The 23326-nt window shown below is 37.6% G+C and overlaps 1 protein-coding gene across 8 annotated transcripts in view; it reads right to left on the reverse strand.

Moving 5' to 3' along the window:
• FoxP (forkhead box P) overlaps positions 1-23326 on the reverse strand; it is a 965968-nt gene that overhangs the window by 444826 nt on the left and 497816 nt on the right. For all 8 annotated transcript variants that reach the window (XM_069838171.1, XM_069838170.1, XM_069838166.1 and 5 more), the window contains exon 3: positions 18289-18408. In XM_069838171.1, the coding sequence (XP_069694272.1) occupies positions 18289-18399 (111 nt within the window). In that variant the 5' untranslated portion in view covers positions 18400-18408. The remainder of the gene's footprint in view (positions 1-18288; positions 18409-23326) is intronic.

Below are 23326 nucleotides of genomic sequence, written 5' to 3' on the forward strand. Positions count from 1 at the left end.
TTTCGCCAATTTGCAACTATGAAGCACATTGAAATACATTGAAATCGATTTCAGTAATTTATTAGAACTCTACTTTTCTGCAGTATTTTAAACATAATTTTTCAATAGCCTATACCTTTGAATTGAAAAATATGTCAGTCTTGACAAATTAGTAAAATTGTGTTATGGAACAGAAGTTACTAAGACTTGTCATTTGTCATCCATTTATTGATACATTTTCACTTCTCACTAGTATATTTTATGCAATAAGTCCCTTGAAGACGAAGTTATATTCCGTTAAATTTCAGGGCTTGGTTGTGTAATTTGCTTGTGTAATACATAACATAATACGAACTGTGAGTGGCCAGAACTGTGTTTTGACGACCATGACACCTTCCAATACCGAACATCTGCCGTAGTGTAAATAAAACATAAAAATAGGCCCAACTTCAGTAAATAAATGTAACAGGTGGCAGTTGTGGCTAGAAGTTTGATACATTTCTGCCAGAAGTGCAGAACTTGTTACAGTCAAAACAAAAACATACTAATTGAAGGTTTCAGAACCATAGTGGGCCAAGCGCCATTTACTAAAACCGTAGAAAACAAGGGTTAAATTGAAATTATTACCATAATTCAATGGAAACATATTGCAAGTAATATAAAGTATACACATTAAAACTAAATGATATGTCAATCTTCAATAAACTATGGTATTCACTTAACTTTAATACTTGCTTTCTCCGTTTTTAATAAATGGCGCTTGGCCCACTATGGCTCTGAACCCTTCAATTATGCACATTCTTTGTCTCCAGTGTATGATAGAGCAGTACAAATATATTTCACTTGATTTCAACTAGAAAATTTCAACTCGTAACAGCACAAAACTAGAGTTCAAAGCAGGTCGATAAAATTATACGCAGAGAACAGTAGTAGTGGTCTGAATTCTTCCTCACTCCGCAAGCAAACGATACAAACATTCCTTCAGTTTCTTCGTACTGATTGATTGATTGATCTGCTCGTTTGAAGTTCTTACGTTACAAGCACTTACCCACATGAACTTCGCCAACTATGCGGATAATTATGAAATATTTGAAGTATCCTCATTTCCCATAACTATGGTCCTGGAACACAAATATGCTCCACGATACAAACATTCAAATTTTGTACTCCATAACGTAGTACCTCGTTTATCTATATTTTTGCTGTACTGTAGTTTGAAGTCAAGTAACTGCAGCTATTTACGAACGGTCTACGTTACTTCTACAATGTTGTTTGAATAATTTTGTATCGTGGACCACAGTTATGGGAAAAGACGGTACTGGTAGTTATACTTTAATACTTTAACCACTAGAGTCAGTGGTGAATTCAAAGAAGGCATGAAAGGGACTGTTAGCGTGCGTTGGAGGAAAAATACATTATATATGGTGCATATTCGAACTGTTTTACTTCCAAAGATATAGGCTGTGCAAACTGCAATTCTTTGCTGTCATTTTGCACCCAGTTGAAGATAGAATACAACCGTCTCAGCGGGAAATAATCAGGAATTAGCTTCAGAGTATAAATCTGGTATTGAAAATGGACAGAGTACCTTCCGGATGACAACCAGATTTAAAGTAAAGTTTGTGGAACATGATCTACGAGTCCGCACCATCAGCTATTTTATTTAATAAATTATTGTTACTCTCTTTTGCAAGGATTGTCAGACTATACATTTTTCATTCTTTGAATCTCCTAACTTCACATTTTCATCGATCCATATGTTGACAACTTAGTGTCCTCAAACTTTGTGTTCTCAGAGAGAATATCTTCTTTTTTTTAATTATTTAGCGACGCTGTATCAACTACGAGATTATTTAGTGTCGATGAGATTGGTGATAGCGAGATGGTATTTGGCGAGATGAGGCCGAGGATTAGCCATAGATTACCTGGAATTCAACTTACGGTTGGGGAAAACCTCTGAAAAAAAAACCAAACAAGTAATCAACCCAAGCGGGGATCGAATCCGCGCCCGAGAGCAACTTCAGACTGGCAGGCAAGCGTCTTAACCGACTGAGCCACGCCGGTGGCATAATATGTTCTTGGAATCACACTATGGTTATACTATTTTGTATGAAGTCATTTTTAGGCTATATAAAAAGCACTACAGAAAAGCCAGATTATACAACGTTTGGTGAGTTACAGAGAGAGAATATCCCCTACGGTCCCAGTTGCGCGTGAGATTTTTCATTGACTATTACACTTTTACTACGTCACACTACTTTTGACCAATAAAACGGTACGAAAGGACGTCTTTCAACCAATCATGGCTCCTTATCGTACAATTTTATCGCGTCCCTAGCATTTGTTTAATTTTATCGCGTCCCTAGCATTTGTTTATTTTTATGACTACCCTAGCATTTCTTTCTTTGTTTGCCAACATTTCAAACTGCACTGGTCTGGACGTCAAAAAACAGAAAATTACAAACCACTCCAGTCGATGCACAGCACTTCCAACTATGACTCACATTGGCATTCAAGAACAAGAATTAATAAAGATCACTGGTCGTAGCTATGCATCTTCCCTGAAACCCTATTTACAAATAAATGAAGAGCGCCATTCGGAAATCCTGAATAAGTTGAGGGATACACCATGTACATCACCGAGTTCACTTCTTTTACGCACACGTCCAATATAACATCAACTGAACCACTAAAATATTCAAATTTGAAAATTGTACCTACTTTCAATAATTGTTTCTTTTAAAATTATTCATGTTTATTTTTTATTTTATCATCGTTAATTAAAATGTTTCTTGTTTATTTCATCATCCCTAATTAAATCTTTTCTTTATATTATTTAGGTTATGTTATAGCTTCTGCTATATGATATTATGAATAGTCACGTATCAGAGATTGTTTATTACTAAGATTTATTGAAAATAATCTGTCAAGTGACGTTGATTACTGGGATCGGGATAATTGAAGTGGAATGCAACTGTTTTATAAAAATGAAACTGAATCAACAAAGCCTTCTTGACCAGTAACCGTCCACAGATTTCAATGAAGATTCCATAGTTGGCACAATTGATAAGAAAACAGCTATTCACAACACACTACTGCCATCTACTAGCGTAATATTTATAATGTTGAGATGGTACAAATTTGAAGAAAGTTTTGTATTTTCGTAAGTCAATTAATATTTTATTGTATTGGAGTACTTCGTTACTTCTAATCTTTATATACTTTCTTCAAATCGTGTAATAGTCAATTAAATCCCACTCGAGTTTTGATTTTCTCTAGATAAATCAAAACGTCTAGTGAGATTACTGTCGAAAAATCCATAGTGACATCTTTGGCAGACAAGGTCGTAGTTGGGGTTTTTCTCGGAGTTCTCCCGATTCCCCATATTAGGCATCTACACAATGAGGCGCTCTTGACTGATCCTGAAACTGATCAGAAAGAGGAAAAGGAATTGGCTGGGTCACTGAAAGATATACTGGAAGGAATGGTGAACGGGAGAAGAGTTCGGGGCAGAAGAAGATATCGGATGATAGACGACATTAAGATAGGCCTATATGGATCATATGCGGAGACAAAGAGAAAGGCAGAAAATAGGAAAGGCTGGAGAATGCTGGGTTTGCAGTGAAAGACCTGCCATTGGGCAGAAGACTATGAATGAATCAAGTATACGGTGTGTTCCCTCCCATCTGGTGATTAAATATATAGGCCTTTGTTAATTTCCATTATTTATGCTCATCTCTAGTTAGGCAGCCACCCTCTTTTACCTTGGATGACAAAATATCCTGCACCAAGGAACATGTTCCCAGGTAACTTACATGATGCTATCGGTTTTTGTTTTTCTTTTATTTTAAGATCATGCCACGAAGTAGGCCCAGGTCTGTAGTTAAGAAAATCCTAATTGATCCTGATGCCTTGAAGAAACAGGTATGGTTCCTCCAATAACTAAAATCTCAGTCAGAGAAGACTGCAAATGATGGAAAATATTTCTTTTTTAAATTACTGTGAGTTTTTACAGCTATAATTCCACCCAAGTTATATTCTCTGTGTTCCAGTGTTGCAATGTCTCGGGTCATCATTTTATTTTTACTAACATTTCTAATATTAAACTTACTATACCTTCCGATTAACGGTTGAGAACCGGAAACACTGTTTGTTACCCCCTTTCATGACTGGAGTTTGATAGTACTACTATAAAATACAAACAAATCACTTTACTAGGTATAGGAGGGAAGAAAAGTAGTGCATCCATTTACGTAAACTAGCAACTGTTACGATTCAGAGTTTGATAATTTTCGTTAGGTTTTTGTTTAATCAAAATACAGTACAGTATTAACAGTGAGCGTTTTTACTCACTAACTGAACTCTTCAGGTGGACGTATTCATTATTCAATGTATAGTAGGCCTACACTGTCTACAGCACATTAGCATACAATATCGAGAATGCATTTCAATTGAAAAATAATCAAAATCTGGATATTTAAACAAATTGTTGAACATGATGGCGCAGACTTCAGTTCTTTTTGTGTAAGTTTACATATTATCGAAAACGTTTTTAAGTATATTTTCTGAAATTGAATATATTGTTTCTTGAATGTAATTTTTTTAATTCTTCTATTGCTGTAGTATGTTCAACAAACAACTTTTTACATTAACCCAAAAGAAATAATGCATAGCACTCAAATCACACGACATGGGAGGGGGCATAATCCTGTGCCTCTTGAAATAATTCTGTACCTAATCTATAACAGAGTACCTTACGTACGTGCTGTAAATTCAATCTTCACATCTGCCCGATTCGCACAGATAAATTTACCCAGACTGCTATCTACTGTCCATCCAAATAGTTATGTCGCAGGGAAGTAGAAAGGGGGGAATTCACGTGACAGTTACTTAACGAGGTCCTTTAATTTAAATTATTTTAAACGGTTGTATAATATTACGTAAACGTCCAATTCCTAACAGCAAATGTTTTCAGAAAGACCTAAGACAGCCCAGCTACGGACACACAGTACCTGTGCGAAAATGTGATTCAATAATGAATGCTCTTTCTTCACTGGAAAATGCGACCATATTTCTGAAATGTACTATACTCGCTCACTCAATACTCCATATTATGACCGTAAGGCGACTTTGACTGCATACGCGGTCTTGGTTCTGTGTTGAGGACGGGTAAGGTTTACTAGTAGAAGGGGCGGGAGGGAAGTACAGGGACATCATTTTATTTTTACTTCAATTTTTATTGTACCTGAGTTTTTGAATGTACTTCACTCCCACCCCTTCTAATAATGAAGTTCAACCGTCCTTCACACAGATCCAAGACCGTATAATATACAGTCACAGTAGCATTACGGTCATAGTAAACAGTACGTTCCAAAAATATGTTCGCCTTTTCCAGTGACGAAAGAGCTTCCAATAGCGAATCATTTTCGCACAGGTACTGTCGCCCGTTTGCCTACGTCGCATCCCGGTTTCCCCCACCAGCTTCTATTCGCCTCTCTGTAATGGCTAGTGGCTGGGCTGTCTTAACTCTTTTCTGAAAACATTAATTTCTGTTAGGAATTGGACGTCTACGTAATATTATACAACTGTTTAAAATAACTTCAATACAAGGGCCTCGTTAAGTAGGCCTAATTAACAGTCACGTGATTTCCCTCCTTTCTACGACCCTGCGACATAACAACTTGGACGGAAGTAGATAGCATGTCTGAATAATTTTATCTTTTTGGATCGGGCAGAAGTGAAGATTGAATTTACAGTACGTAAGATACTCTTTTATAGAGTAGGTACAGAATTATTTCAACATAAGTTACTGGTACGAAGGACGAAAATGGTATTTGGGATTAGGTACAATCGTCTATAGTGCGATAATATGCACAAAAGAACTGAAGCCTGTATCGAAATCAATGGTTACCATTTTAAAAAATGTGTTTAAATATCCATATTATGATTATTTTTCAATTTAACTTCATTCTCTAGTGTACGCTAATGTGCTGTAGACAGTATAATATACACTGCATAATGACTACGTCCGCCTGGACAGCTCAGTTCGTGAGTAAAAACACTCATTGTTAAAACTGTAGGCCTACTGTATTTTAATTAAACAAAAACCTAATGAAAGTTATCAAACTCAAAATAGTAAATGAATGAACTACTTTTCTTCCCTCCTATACCTAGTAAAGTGATTGGTTTGTATTTTACGCCAGGATCATCGAACTCCAGTCGTGGAAGGAGGTAGCAAACAGTGTTTCCGGTTCTCAACTGTTTATTGAAAGGTATAGCCAGGTTAATATTAGAAATGTTAGTAAAAATAAAATGATGTCCCTGTACATTAAAAACTCAGGTATATTAAAAATTGAAGTAAAAATATAGACTAATGATGTCTCTGTGCAAGAGGGTACACGAATCTGCTGTACTATACACTTAACATATTCCTTCATTTTACTTTATTCAACCTTAATAGATCTGTAAAACAGGAAAATCCCTGTAGGGATTGTAAAGCATTCTTCAGTATTTATTTAAAGCATTTTTTCTTTTAAAAATTTCATTTCCAAAAATCAAAAAATATAATGTGAAAAGTGATTCAAGGTACAACAGTCTTCTCTACACTTTAAAGAACATGAATGAAACAAAACGAGTACCACTCTAAACTCGAAGAGGTGATTAGCTGCAAGTAAAATGCAAATTGTTCCGATCTGACAAGACGAGAGGGAGTCGGTCTAAGTCGATGTTTAGACACTGGAACGAAGTGAGACGCGCCCATAATTCCATTTCTTAAGTCACGTTTAATTGGGATCTGCGGTCAATTTGCAGCGCGAAGTCGCCATCGCAGTTCCCTTTTAAGATAAGTATGCACTGTGTCGGGCAGGCGGGCGGGCGGGTGGACTGGAGGAGCGCGGCACCCGTGATTGGGACTGTCACATCGCCGGCTCCACATTAGCAACGAGCTCCCCTCCGCGCGCCCTGCTCCGCCCCACGACAACCCAAGTTTGCAAAAGAATATGACAAATAACGGGGGATGGGAGGAAGGTCACCTAATTCACATCAAATTATCTTTAAAAGCACTTTTTAATTCCGACACGAGCGCAGTGCGTCATTCCACCTGGCATTTGTCACCCTCTAATTAAAGGCGAAGAAAAGTGCTGAAAACAAAGGATGAAAAATTAGCTTCATTTCTAATTATAAGAGCGTGCAAATATCTTAATTTTCGAAAACTTCATCGAAGACATCTATCATTAATGAAACTCTCGAAACTTAATATGAGTTTGGAAAATAACTCAGCAGAGGAAGAAAAAGAAGTATCTTGCCGCGATGTTTGCGCCACTCCCCTCCCTCTTACGACTTTGTAGAGAATTCTTCCCACTAACTTTATTGTTCCGAGTAACAAACGTCATACAGAAAATACAAGGATTATCTCTTCCCGTTTTTTTATATCGGAACCATCTGGCTCCACGAACTCTTTCAATTAAGACGAAAAAAAGGGAGCGATGGCTATAGAAAAAAGGGGGAGGTAACTTGATTGGAAAGGACAGCCTATCCGCTAGCAATTTCTCTCGCACCCCTCTCCCGCCTCCCTTATTCACAGCCCATACTAACTAAAGATCTGCATGATCGAGAGAGGCCGGGGTCGGAGTTGCCCCCGTCCTCCCCGTGAATTATAAACAAGGAACACAGAACTGGAGCAGACACGGCTCCGGGCCAAGCCTTGCCTTCTCTTGTCTTGACTTGTATCCAAGACAAGACATGCGGGGGGAGGGGGCCGCTACCTATGTTCACAAGCAGAAGAGAGCGGCCCGCGGCCCTAATCAAAATCTCCGTGGGTGTTTGCATTATTGAGGAGCGCCGCCGACAAGGCAAGAGTCCGCCCGCCCGCATCTGCTTCCTCGCCGTCTTTCAAACAGTGGTCACACTACAAGCGCCAGGCAAGAAAACAAACTTGCCCTAAACAGTCTGCGACAGATTCCCCGCCTCCGCCGGAATCGATCGGGGCCTTCACGAAATTACAATTACTACCCCTTCCACACGAAACGTCTTGCATAAAGCCCATCTACAGAAATTAGCTTTCACGAAATTCCGCACGTCCACCTATTAATATTGTTCGTAAATATGATCATATTACCCCATCCCTGGAAACAATAGGTTGGGTTAAACTAGATAAGAAAAGAAATTTACATTCACTTCTCCTTCTCTTCGAAATCTTGAACTCTTCTATTCCTTCGTACCTGTCGTCTCGCTTCACTTACCTTTCTTCCCACCACAATCTGAACACACGCTCTCGCCATGAAACAATACTAACAATACCATCCCATCGCACCTCCTCATACTCATCCTCTTTCACAATAGTCCTGCCAAGACTCTGGAATTCGTTACCTGCTAGCATCAGGGACTGTCGAAATAAAATTGAATTCAAACGCAAACTTACTACGCACTTGGCCAGTAATTGAGACTCGTTTAGACATGGTTTCTTGTAAATAGTTCTCTTAATCTATCACAAAATATTTCAATATCCGGTAATTTCATTACTTTAGATTTTTGTTATTGTTGGTTTAATTTGTAATTCAGTAAATACAAAAATATTCTTTGTTCTTAACTTCTATGATAAAATGTCTAGCTTTCATTAATCAGGTAATCTTGTCGTACTTTAATTTTTATTGTAATTGTAATTGTAAATTTAATGTTAATTTTAATTTTATTGTTCATATTATAGTTGTAATCCCCTGGTAGAGGGGCAGAGAAGGCCTGACGGCCTTATCTCTACCAGGTTAAATAAATAAATACTAAATACTAATACTAATACTAATACTAATACTAATTACACTACACACACGCTCAGGCCAATTACTAGAGGAGCCCCAAACATGTCGAATGTATCACCACCACTAGTTGCGAATGCAGGCGTCTTAAGAACTCTTATCGACATAACATCTCGCTTCGAATAACGAATAAATTATAACTACTGAACAGCTTTTCTTTCGCTTTCAGTTGCTGAATATTCAGGAACTACGAAAATCGAATAAATGTGGATAAATATTGATCCTGATACTGCGTTTATCACATTGATGGTACAACTGTGATAAAGACAGCCAATAACAAAGTAATGCTACAATAATGACAGATAAAACGGCAATAAATACGACAACTTATATTCAAATAAGCAATGCCTCGATACCCTTCACGAATTTCACTCAACATTATATGGATTCGGGGTTGTATTTGCGAGAATTACTTTAATTAATTAAAAAACGGTGTACAACTTCGGCTAAGATGACTTGTCTCAAACTTTTTAATCTCAGACAAAACAAATGCAACTAATGGTTATTAGAAGAGAAAAATTCGTTACGGCGCCGGGGATCGAACCCGGGTCCTTGGTTCTACGTACCAAGTGTTTTAACCACTGAGCTACGCCGAAGTTCAATTCACAGCATCGGATCGAATCCCTCTCCTCTAGTTTTTTCCCCCTCTTTGGCCTTATTACAAATTGACATATATGTTGATATATATTAAGTAACTGCCATTATACAAGAAGCGCACTCAATTGAGTGACTTGGTGGCCGAGATTCCACAGTATTATGCAATGTTGAGTGAAGAATCTAAGTAAAGATTAATTTTTGGTCCTACAGAACATATCTGTTATGGTATCAATAGTTATTAGAGGAGAAAAATTCGTTCCGGCGCCGGGGATTGAACCCGGGTCCTTGGTTCTACGTACCAAGTGCTCTAACCGCTGAGCTACGCCGAAGTTCAATCCACAGCGCCGGGTCGAATCATTGATACCATAACAGATATATTCTGTAAGACCAAAAATTAATCTTTCCGTAGATTCTTCGCCCAACAGTGCATAATACTGTGGAATCTCGGCCACCAAGTCACTGAATTGAGTGCGTTCCTTATATAATGGCAGTTGATTTAATATATGTCAACATATATGTGAACTTGGAGTCAGGCCATAAAGGGAAAAACACTAGAGAGGGATTCGATCCGGTGATGTGGATTGAACTTCGGTGTAGCTCAGTGATTAGAGCACTTGGTATATAGAACCAAGAACTTAGGTTCGATCACCGGCGCCGGAACGATTTTTTTCTCCTCTAATAACTATTGATACCGTAACAGATATATTCTGTAGGACAAAAAAAAAATAATCTTTACGAAAATGCAACTAAGTTAACAGCTACCACCATAGCAGCATTGCTTGCCTACCAGCTATTACAGCAGTTGCACTACTAGATTCGCTGTCATCCTACAGCTGCAGCGATGGACTGCAAGCTATTACCATGGTACCACTGCTGAGCTCGCAGTTAGCCTATTCTCACAGTGGCACTTCTGAGCTAACAATTATTAACGCAGTACCAATTATGAGCTCGCAGCTATCCCCACAGTAGCGCTGCTGGGTTCACAGCTATCCCCGCAATATCACTGCTGGACTCGTAGCTGTTACCATAGTAGCATTGCTGGACTCACAACTATCCCTAGAATAACACTGCTGGGCTCGCAGCTATCCCCACAGTAGCACTGGACTCGCAGTTATCCCCATAGTATCACTGCTGTTCTCGCAGCAGTCCTCAAAGCATCACTGATGCGCCCACAGCTATCCATTCTCATAGCAGCATTGCTGGACAAGCAGCTATCCCCACAGAAGCAGGGCTATGTTCACAGCTATCCCCACAGTAGCAGTGCTGTGATCACAGCTATCCACACGGCAGCACTGCTAGGCTCGCAGCTACCCCCACAGTATCAATGCTGCGCTCACAGCTGTCAATTCTCACAATAGCATTGCTGAACAAGCAGCTACCCCACAGTAGCAGTACTGTGCTCACAGCTATCACTACAGCAGCACTGCTGTAGGACTGTAAAGTCGCGGTTCGTCTCCACATTGAAACGGATGGCATGATAGAAAGTCGCGCTGGAATCTTGCATCCACTGTCCAGTAAATGTCTGGTGAATCATCACCGGAGGTCTATGGTTATCGTAAGCTTACTTTTAATTGGATTTTCCAGGATTGAAGCCGAGCCAAGAGCTATTAGGTCCTACTTTAAATGGTTGATAAAAATAATTGTTTATCTCTTGCAAATATAAGGAAATCAAAACTGAATTCAAGGTAAGCACAAAAATGTTCATCCGGAAAAAATTATCGACTGATTTTCCTAGCTCAAAAAAGTTCCCTCCTTTGTGGAAAAATATATTTGTGAAAGGAACTCTCACTTGTGAGTGCAGATGTCTCTGCAGAACGTATCGTGAGGCCTATTACCTACAAATCAAGAAATTAGACGTAATAAACTTGACAAAGACAGCAGAGATTGCAGAGTCCTGGAAAGGATCACATCTTAAATTTCGGTAATTAGGTTTGTAATTTAAGAAATATCTTAATTATAAAAATAAAAAAATCTATGTTTATAAATATGTTAGGCTATTTATAAACTTGTTCAACGGTACGACCTACGTGTTCATGTACTGACGGATCATTAAAACATTCAGCTACAGAAAGTTAGAACTCATTATAACGCATTCTAAACAATTTAATAATTTAAGCTATGGAGGAAGATATTATTTTAAGATATTCGACAGATTTAAATACATGAAATCCACAGAAGGTTGGTGTGGAAAACAATTATGTAATTCAATGCAAGATATTTTAAATGTGGAATCACAGTAATAGGTCTATACCGCTAAACCAATTTTTTACGCATTCACTTATTTTGGCCCAATTTTCTATCGTGATTCTGCATCTTTTCTTTTCGCTTTCCGCGACTGTACTGCCATCATTTCCAAGTAAACAAATCTCTTTGACGAATATTAGTTTTTTGCTATATTTGTGTCATGAACGAAATGCAGCAACAACGAAGAAATTATTCTCTGTTTATTCAAGTATCTTGCCACGTCCGCATTGAATTCAGATCAAATCTGTAGCGGCTTCTGAGAGAGTGCTTCGCTGTTTCAGGGAAACAAACACTAAACCAACAAGTCTCGCATAGTTAGCTTATCCCTTTCAGTACCCAGGCCCTGCACGAGCGGTTCTTGAAGCCAGTTCAGTGGTCTGACTTGAAGGCTGTGCCGAAGTGGAAAAGAGAGGATGCTTTGGTGAAACAGCAGAAACCTTCATCAAAGGGTACAGAAAATCTCATCGTATCGGTCATAAGACTGGCATCTAAGTGGCGCATTACGAAGACTAAGCTTATTGTACAACATCAGCTTTAGGAAGCAATTTCACGGGTGGCCTATTGATGTAGTATTGTTAAAATGACTAACATTAATATTTCTTAAATATCTCAATGTTTCATTGCTTTTCACTCCCAGTATTCAAAAGTCACTGTTTGGGGGAATAGGCCGACCGCTACGCCTGGGTCTATAGTTTTGATGTATTTTCAGTCCAATATTCAAACTCTAAAATTTGGTTAAAACTTCGAGTTTCCCGTTAGCTACTTCTCCATGAGTGTTACGATTCTAACATATCTTCATATATAGTCTACGTTTGGTATTTGTGCCTGTGACAAAATCTTCCGATTGATTTTCCACTTCTTAACAATTCATGGATGCGTAACAAAGTATGAAGTATCAGGACGTCAACAAAATTGATTTTTTAAATTAGTAACTCTTACACAGAGTCAATACAGACTCAACTGAACAGACAGAACTGTGTAAAAAGTGCTCCAAAACTCATTAAAATGCCAAAGATATCCAAAATGTATTAAAATTCTTCAACATCACATAACCTAAGGGAATACATGGTCTTCTATTTTATTTACACAACAATTAGGCTAAGAAATGTCTTAGCAGTCAGTCTCCAGTCATATGGAAGGTACATAAAGAGTATTTTTTAATGCTGAATAAAAAAACTCCCACAACTTACAATTAAGTTAATGCAAAAATCACTCGCAAGTGTTACGCATTTAGCGAGCATGTTTCCTGAATTCAATAACAGAAAACCAAAGTTTTCCCATGAACTACACAATACGTAAATCCCCTGACGTCAAACACTGTAATAATTTTAGTGTAACTAAAAAATATCACTTTCCTCTCAGGAATGAAGGACGCGAGAAGCCTACTTTGAACAAATGATAAACGTGTCAAATTACAACTCGCATTACTTCCAGTTTAAGTTTCCGAAAATAGGTAAGGCAGATCATTGTTATATCGTCCTCTCGCAAGAATGCTGATTTCGCAGGTGGAGTGGGAGACATAACAAAATAATCCGGACATGGACTCGGTTCTGGCACGCCCAGTGTTCGGCGCTGCTTTCCGGGCAGGCAACGTAATTAAGGAAATTGGGGCGTTCGTTATTTACTAAAAACAACCTTAGTTCCAACACAAAATTGGCAGCGATCACGAGGAGAAAGAAAAACAAACACTGCAACTTGGATGTGGGAGGCCTGGCCAAGAACATAGCGCAAACTAAAGTGGATTATAAGATATCTGCCCGGTGCCTTCTGACACACCCAAACTCCCGACAATTCGTTTAATATGCTCGAAGCAAACTTCTCGCAGCCCCATTGGTCAATTACAAGTGTGAAAGAAAACAAACGCCATCTCCCTGGCTTCGAATCCAGGTAATGTGCACTGCGAAGAGATCTATTACTTTACGAACCAAGTCTTGGTTCTAAGGCCTGTTGTCTAGGTTTCATCAGTGCACTATATTTCCACCGTCTTCAACAACATACAACAGTCGCCTCTTCTCTCAAGCAATCATAGTATCCAGCATACAGAAAAAGCGTATTTCTTGCAGAGCCACGGTCCTACATTTTATACACCAAGATATACAGTCCCTTCCTCTACAAGTCTGCTTTAAATTTTAACGAGTATTAAAAGAAGACCAAGGACGTATTCGTCGTGCCTTTTTGGTATAATATAGAGTGTCTTCCGTTTATATACAAAGGAACCGTCTCAGATCGTGTAACTTGAATATAATTAAAATGCATATTTAAGGTAATTTTCGTTCGTTAAGATACGTGATTATAGTTGTTCGTTTCTCTTTTTCCTCGTTTACGAAATATAAGGACTTGAAAATCGTTGCTACTTATACCGTTTCTTGCTCGCAATCGGATCCTCATAGCTCCGCGACACCGTATCAGAGCTCTCACATTAATGTTTTAGTCAATTTGTTTTCTCTTAACTCGTGTTAATAAAGTAGTAGTGCAATCCAAGGCATTTTTCACTCATTCGCACACCGTTCAAATCAATACCTATGCAGCTAGAAGTCTAGGGAAACGACTGTACATACTATGCTTTCAAGAACCGAAAGGAGAATTTGAACCAAAAGTAAAACAACGTGTAGACATTGATAATCCATTTAATGTTGTGTCGATGCAAATAGTTCCTGTAAACTCACAAAAAAGTCACGTGAGAAGATGGTTAAGAGATGTAGACCTATTTCTCCCGGATGTTAAGAAAGGCACACTACTACGGTACTTCTAGATTCCTGAAGTGGTCAGATAGATGACACTATATTTACTTTTGAAAGTGTAAACAATACCTTACATGTAAGACAATTGAAACATAAATTATTCCTTCAAAAACTACAATATTTTTGCAACCATTGTATGTGTATTTTTAGGCAAAATAAAATTGTAATTTGAAAACTAGAAGAGTGTTTAATAAATAAAATTATCTGTGAAAACATTGCACGATAGAGGCTTCATAATGATATTGCATTCTATTGTGTATCAACAGTTTCATTCACCTGTCATCAAAGACATGCTAATATACGCGTGGCAGAAGTGTGGATGTGACGGAGAAACATGAGAGAAAGTTTGATAACGTTCTTGCAACAATGTTGCATGTTGGAAACAGTTTGAGTGTTACAGAATAGTGTGAAAAATGTTTTTAAACACGGCAGTATGACCAGTGAAGATATGAGGTTATTTTCATGATTTAACGTGTAGAAAGACAATTTGTGAACTTCATGTCATGTCCTATTAGTATGTGAGCACGTCGTTGAGTTGTGCTTTTTATACAATTTATTTACAGTTGAATGGTCCTTCACGTGCGGCAGATTTTTATACAAGTGTTTTTCGCGAGCAAGTATCACATTATTTTCAAGCATTACCTAAGAAATAACTCATACCCTATTTCATAACACTGGCAAAATGTATCTCTTTATTCCGGAGGACTACGATAAGCTGGAGGTGTTAGAAGCGAACGAAATTGAAGTTGATTGGTTATTATCTAAAGACGAGTCCAGACCAACGCGAACTTTGTTCATGAACACCGGGCAAATGTTGGCAAAATTGTTCACGAACACTGTTTTACAAACATATTGGCAGGTGACTCTATCGTCCAAACCAAGACAAACATTTCGTACAGTTTGTGAATGAGGTTATTTTTGCTTGGTTGAAGACTTGTCAAATAGCGACGACAAATTGAATCGATTATTACTGAAAGGTCACATGTCCACTTTTTTTTTTACAAATTGAGTTATGACCACCATCATATTCATCTTAGTGTAGCGCACCGTCTGCTGAAGAAAAGGCACAAGTATGTGCACTCTACTGAGTGTTACAGTGTAAAGAATTTTCCGTTTAGTATTGAAAGGGCACGTGTTCAGGAAATGTGATTTATCAAACTCTCTTCTTCTCCCGTCATTCTTTGCATGATGTACAATATAAAAACCCATGATTCCATTCTCTTTGTTTACAACAGTTAAAAATAGCGAGTAGTTGAATCATTAGCAAAAGGAGTGCCTAAATATCAGAAAAGATACTTTCAAATTTCACAGTATTCAGTGATGGTTTTTGATGCTAAGTCCCCGGGCACATTGGTTGCATATGAATACGAGTATATTGATGGAGTAATGATAGGCCTACCCACATTCAAGTTACTGTTTAGAACCAACGCGATGTATCCTAATGACTTGAAACTACCTGAAAGCAAAACATATTATGGGAATGTCCCAATAAATAAGAAGAAAGTTGAAGATGTCAGCAAAGTTATGCAGTATGTACTTCCTGAATATCTTAAACTTTATGAAGAAATTCTCCATTGGCTGACAGAAGAAAGAAACAATAAAGATGACTGAAAACTTCAGAGAAAGTGTTTAATGAAGAAACTTAAAAGTTATCCTTTTAAATTGCTTTATTTCAGAAATAAGAGATCTTGTCTCAGCAAAATAATGTTAACAGTTTTATTTTAAGTATTTGTTAGTCAATAATAGTCAAGACACATTTACACCTCTGTCGTCGAATAAAAATAACTGATTACACAACAAAGTATGCCTATCATTTGCAAATTAAACAGTTTTTTTTTTTGCTTCTGCAGTAAAATTGACGAAAGTGGACACGTGACTTTTCAAAAATAATCGATTCAATTATGAATTTGCTTTGCAGCACTTTCAGTTCATTAAGACCAAACAAAAACTGCGTGGTCTCAAACTCAATTCATTTTGGTGTGTAAGCAGAAACACCACTTCCACACCTACTTTCTGGACCTTTATTTTTTCCTTCCTGAACTGAGATAGCAATGATATTTTTTTTCACCACTTATTTCAAAATCTTCATCGGACGACATATTTTCATATGAATCGCTTTTCATCGATGTGTTCTTGTAATTTTTTTAAGTTGTGTTCCTAAAACACTCCTCTGTTCCGGACAATTCAATTACCTGAACAGTTTCCGCTCTGGATCATAGCATTTCTCCTTTTCAAATCCATTGAAACAGTTCAATCTTAATCTATAACCTCAACGCATCTAGTCCTTACCGGACAGTAAGTGAAGCGCGCTATTGAGGTGAAATGCCAACATTTCTTGCGAACATGTTTTCTTTTGATCTCGATCTACTGTCGATGGAACACAGTTCTCCGCGAACAAAAACATATTGTAGGAAAGAACACGCAAATGTAGTTCAAAAAACATTGTTCGCGAACATTGTTTATTCACAAAGTTCGCTCTCGTCTGTATGATCTTCAGCAAGAAAATTCTACTGCAACAGAATTATAAGACAGAGACCAGGAAGCAAGTAACATAAGAATGGAATACAGTTTCTAAAATCCGTAAGTGTGGTGGAGGCGTTTTGTGGAAGCTCATTGCTTCAGTGTGAAAGGATAAACAGAGGTATTGTAATATGACAAACATTCTATACGCTACATCTTACGGAGTAATTAATGAAACATGTACACTGTGTCCTGCTTAGAGGGATCGAGAAATAAATGCTCACCGCTTGCAACCAGATAAAGATATCGTTGTGATTTACATCTGACAAGATAGAGAAACTGTCCAAGTTTACGCAACAAACTCTGAAAACAGCTGCATGCGTAACTTTCGTTTGTCTGTTGCTAAAACAAGCCTGGCGCCTTCTTGTAGGACACCACAACAGAAAGTTCAATGTGTGCTATGGCTAGCAGAAGAAAAATCTGTTACGCGAGTACAACGTCGTGTGTCGTACATGGATAGGTAGATCGGAAGATGAGGACCCATTGCCTGGCCAATCAAGTCACCCGATCTGACTCCCATGGACTTTTTTCTGAGGTTTTGTGAAGGATCCTGTGTGCCAAAGAGGCAGGGCTAACACTTTGGAGGAACTGAGACAACGCATCACAAATGCAGCTGCGCTAGTGACTCCACAAATGCCACAGAATAATTGGTTGAGGTTGAATACCGTCGTTTAGATATCTGCAGGGCAACTCAAGGCGCACACATCGAGTTGCATTCAGCATTCTCCGAAACTCAGAGAGTTTTTACATCAAATTATCTGAAAAGTTATGTTAATAAACCATTATTTACACTTGAAATTATCACTTATTTGTCGATCCCTCTAAGCAGGAGACGGTGTATAAAGGCAAAGTGTTAGGCCTATAAAAGAAATTGCAGTAGGTCTAAAATTCCCTTATTTTTGTTTACTAAGTTCATTTTAAATCAAGTCAAAACATTTTAAGTTCTCTAGAGTTTTTTTTTGCCACTTATCTCATATGAGTGACAAAATAGCAAGACTGGAACATAAAAAAGAAGTTCGAATTTTCAATTACAATTCACATGACAATATCGCACAACTTATAAAGCTTTCATTCGCTTAAACAATCATTTGATGTATATTTGCGTCAAAGAAACTGTGTAAATTTTGGTGGACAGTAATCACATTCGAGATGTAATTATAAGTTACCGACGGACCTTTAAGACCTAGTTGGTGATAATTACTTCCTTGCTTGTGACATTACTTGTTTTGATTCCTAAAAGTTTAATTTGAATCCGACTGCAGTTTGTAGGCCCACAATTGCGAAAATTTTATTACGATAAATAAAACATCCGTTTTCACTAATATTACATCTAGTGTAGACAACAACTATGTAATTATGTTATCCGAAGTGTTCATCCAAAGTGACAAGGTACTCACTTGTTCTTGGTCGTCGTACTCGATGTTGCCGTTGGGAGTCGTAGCTGCGGAAGGGCGCTGGGACGTAGACAAGTTGATGGCACCGTCTCCGTCTGTTTCATGATCCATCATGCATTCATCCTGCAACACCAACAGAAGGTTCCAGCTTGCGGCAAATTAAGGAATTCTTTACTACATGACGTTAATGAGAATCTCGCAGCAAACCATCTTACAATCTGTACCGTAACTTAGTACAAATTCTAATTAAATAACAGTCCTATATCTCACGTATTATTCTATATATCTCTCCTGGATTTTACTTTAAAATTATTTTGAAATTTGTGAACTTTTATTGTGTTAAGGGATTAGGTAGGTCTACAGCTTACAGAAGTAAAATTTTGGAAATATTCAACATCTTTTTCCTCCATTATTGTATCTTCCACAATAATTGAAATTAGTTTGTAAAACACTGTCCTGCTATATGAACAAAATATTTTTACGATTTAAAAAAAAAAATATTTACATTTTTTTTTTTTTTTTTCAAAATTCATTTCACTGTGCAGAGATGAAACCTTTACCACATAACTCAAAAACTATCCAACATTCTGTGATGAAATTTTTTGTGTGTATTTATGCATGCAATATCTAAAAATATGATGCAAGATCACTTCTCAACTTTTGATAGATTGTGTAATAAGAAAATAAATTCATTTAAAAAAGGTCAAATATCAGTATTTTCTTCTAATGCAAAATAACAAAAATATTATTTATTAAGGAAAGTAGTTGAAAGAGCATGAGTTTCAGCAATAAAATAAAAGAGAGAGAACATGAAAAAGTTAACAAGTTATTACGGGAAGTAGTTAAAAGAGCATGATATTTTAAACATGAGTTTCAGCAGTAAAATAAAAGAGGGAAAACATGAAAAAGTTAACAAGGTTATGAGTTATGAAGGAAATGCTTCATCACTGCACAGTAAACTGCCACCATTTTGAATTTTGAAAAAAAAAATACTTTTTTTTTAACCGTAAAAATATTTCTTTCATATAGCAGCAGGACTGTGTTTTACACATACCAATTTTCATTATTGTAGATACAAGATACAGTAATGGAGGTAAAAATGTTGAATATTTCCAAAAAATTTTCTGCTGTAAGCTGTACCTAACCCCTTTACATAAAGTCGTCCACTTCACATTGATACTTCTTACACAGGTTGTTAGAGGTGTAAGTGCATATATTTTGATATTTTCTTAGGTAAAATACGTATAAACAACGCCCTAGTTACTTTTTTCTTTGCTCTAATAGTTTTCTTTTCATAAATATGACACATATTTTACAGTCTGATGTTTTATGAAAGATAACACTATGAAACGCCCGCCAGTTTAAACTATAGGCCTAAGCATATCTTTCGAATATACGTAGTCCAGCACAAACTCCTTCTCAGTCAGTTAAGGGCCATTAACTTTGCAGGCAGTAGCCCACATTCAACAACATCTGACGTAAAGGAAGGATTAACTGATGGTGAATTATTAGGTATTCATTTAATGCACGGAGAATTTACAAACGTGGAAAGGAAACTCTATTGGCTACGATTTTCAAATCATGGAATTCCTAATGTAATAGTGTTCGTTGCTGTGTAGGCCTACCAAAGACTGCGGGATACAAGATTCCTTCGTCCTCGGGTCGAGGATCGCGCAGCGCAATGTACGTTGTTTGCTTTCATAATGTGACTGAACATTTGAAAAAAAAAGTATATACATTATTTAATTTTGCTAACAATTGTGATGTTATTTTACTGCGTATTTTCCTTTTATTTCATAAAAAAATTAATATCTTTTAATCCTTTCGTGATAGTTTACAAGTGAAAGCTACATCGTTTACCAAGTCTATTTTATTTTGATAATTTACATCACATTACTTGCACTGCTTTTGTTTTATTGCAGTTTACCAAAATTGTGAAAACAAAACTATATAGACTGTGTTCTAAATTCGAATGTATTACAGTACAAAATAAGTAATGAATTTAATCCAATGTGTTAATGTGAAAGGTATAAATAAACGTGTTTGTGTTTTTACTTGGTTATTTAACGACACTGTATAAACTATTGGGTTATTTAGCATCGATGGAATTGGCAAGATGAGGCCGAGAATACGCCATAGATTACCAGACATTCGCCTCACGGTTAGGAAAAACTTCGGAGAAACCTAACAAGGTAATCAGTCAGCCCAAGCGGTAATCGAACTCATGCCGAACACAACTTCAGCAGGCAAACGCGCTACAACCTCAGCTACGCCGGTGGCCTTTTAATGTTTGGATATATGTTACATTATTTGATTACCGATATCTGTTACAGTACAAAGACTTTCATGTTAAGTCTGGATGATAGACAATCCCCACAATCTTGAGCTTCTGCGTAACTAACCAAATGTTCGTAGGAAAAATAAATCGCCTGGAAATATTAACGAACAGGAAGCTAAATGCATAATATTTTTCGTGTCAAAAATAACTTCGAAAACTGAGAAAATATTTGCATAATATGGTTCAGTATAGGCGGCCTATTACGCCCGCATGTCCCTAAAAATATTTGTATGTACGAGGTTCACCCAGGAAGTAAGTTTCCAATCGCGTCCAAAGATGGCATGACTAGTTGGAAGGGAATGCGCATGCGTAACAGTAGAGAGGAGATATGTGAGAATAATGCAGTGCACTTTCAGTCTTGTGACGGCAGTAGTTACTACTTATTGCACAGCGCTAGGAGAAAATGGCTGCAACTGATAGTGCACTTATCCGATTTCTGCACCCTCAGATGCAATCTCCAGCACAGACCCACCGCCAATTGTGCAACATGTATGGACCCGACATTATAAGCGACAGTATGGCAAGACGATGGTGCATGCATGCCACACCAGAAACAAAAAACAATCCATGCATTGGCGGCATAGTGGTTCACCTCTCAGGACCAAATTGAAGCAGTCGTTCTCTGTCAAAAAATCATGTGCACTGTCTTCTGGGATCGATGTGGTGTCCTCATGTGCGAGTTTTTACCGCTGATCGGAATTGTCAGACATTGCGAAATCTGAGGAGGATGATCCAGAACAAGAGAAGTGGAATGCTGACGAGGCATTACGCTTTTGCATCTTCGACCATCCACCCTACAGCCCCGACCTCGCACCACATGACTTTCATCTCTTTCGTCTCATAAAGCGCTTTCTGGCAGGAAAACGTTTCCACAAAAACTCTGAGGTACAGACGGCAGTGACTTCATGGCTCCAGACGTTGACGGCAGACTCCTATGACACGGGCATACAAACGCTGGTGCACCGGAACGATAAATGCCTCAATAACGGTGGGAACTATGTTGAGAAGTAACCAGTGAATCTCTGTAAATAGTGCAATAGATATTTCTTCCTTATTAATGCTTTGTTTTGTTTATCGGCCATTGCAACTTACTTCCTGGATGAACCTCGTATAACACTAATATACCTATTCTGTACATACATACATTTTGTCCTTCCACGCTCGCGAATGTAGAGCGAACGCGGCAGTGTAGAGCGCGGCTGCAAAAATACGAGCGTGGAAAGATAAAATGTATGCACTGTATTTTCAATTAAGACCCAATTACACTACAACTGGTTTCATAGGGGTATAGTACTATGACATCCAATGGACCCTATTTTTTTTCCAACGGCGGAAATTTGATTGACCTCAAGCGTCCTCCTCTAGGAGTGACGAGCCGAAACTGTAGATCACCCTGCTGTCTTCGACGTAGACTGTGGTGCACCATGAGGAGGTGGATCTATGATGGACCCTAAAATAACCGAGAAGATTTGATTTTAAAATGTATGCACAAATTTTATTTAACAAATACACACGTATTAAAGACAGATGGAAGGCTGTGATAACAATATTTGCTTTAGTTTTCTGAATCCAACATTTTCAAAGGTATTACTTGTGACGTCGTATACATACACAGTACCAATATTAACTTATTCTTTCCAAAAATATTACTCACGTACTTAGTGGTGATTTAAATGTGGTTTATATTAGGCCTATTATATGTATTATTACTGAATTAAATTTGTGATGTTTCTACACCATACATTCAGTGTTTTCACTCGTGTCTATCGTTTTGAAGATTGTCTATCCCCCAGGCGCTCTGATTATCTTATCCCACTAAAGTTAAAGATTAACAACATCGATTGTAGCACTTAAAAAGCGAACTAAATACGTAATCAAACAATGTTCTACAGGATGATTCAGAACTTATTTTACCGAAGAATGTGGTAGATAGAGAGTACTAAAAGAAACGTTATTTCATTTTGTTTGGATCATCGATAAACTCGCTCATCCTTACCCTAGTCTCACGTGTTATGGAACCAGTTCATGCACTAGAGGACTAGAGGGAACCCAAGAGGTGGAACTTAAACTGGGAGGATTCAATCCGACATCGGGATGGGAATCCGGTGTGGCTTAGTGGATAGAGCGTCAGCACGCAGAACTGAATACACGGGTTCAAATCCCGGTGCCGGAGAGAATTTTTCTCAGTTCCACTCATCCTTCATCATCAATTATTAGTCTATGTTTAGGCCTACTTATACGAAATCTAAGATTTACAGATTAAAACAGGACTAAAACCACAACAATCTTTAACATGGTTTCCATCGAAGAGAAATAAAGCTACGAATACCTTAGGCCTATCACTGAGGCACGGTAGCCGTACTATAATAAACTGTCTAATAACGAGTGTGGGTGAGGCAAATTTTACTAGCCATTTATCGCCAATGTCAAAATTCAACTATGTTAGTTATTATCCTCTCCAATCATCTTGTCATCTGGAGTAATGAAATCCATTTTGTAGGTGCTCCCAGATCAGGAACTGAGAGTTGACAGGTTTTCTTCTGGAGATTTTTTAAACATATCAAACAACCAACAAATAAATCAGACGAATGTGTAATATGTAGGCTAACTAAAGGAAATTCATTTCACTAGATTAATGTTTCATGTTATAGGCCTATTAATTTAATACCCATTTTAGAATAAGTTTACTCTGGAAATTAAATT

The sequence above is a fragment of the Periplaneta americana genome, chromosome 10 (assembly GCF_040183065.1).
Source record: "Periplaneta americana isolate PAMFEO1 chromosome 10, P.americana_PAMFEO1_priV1, whole genome shotgun sequence".
NCBI lineage: Eukaryota > Metazoa > Arthropoda > Insecta > Blattodea > Blattidae > Periplaneta > Periplaneta americana.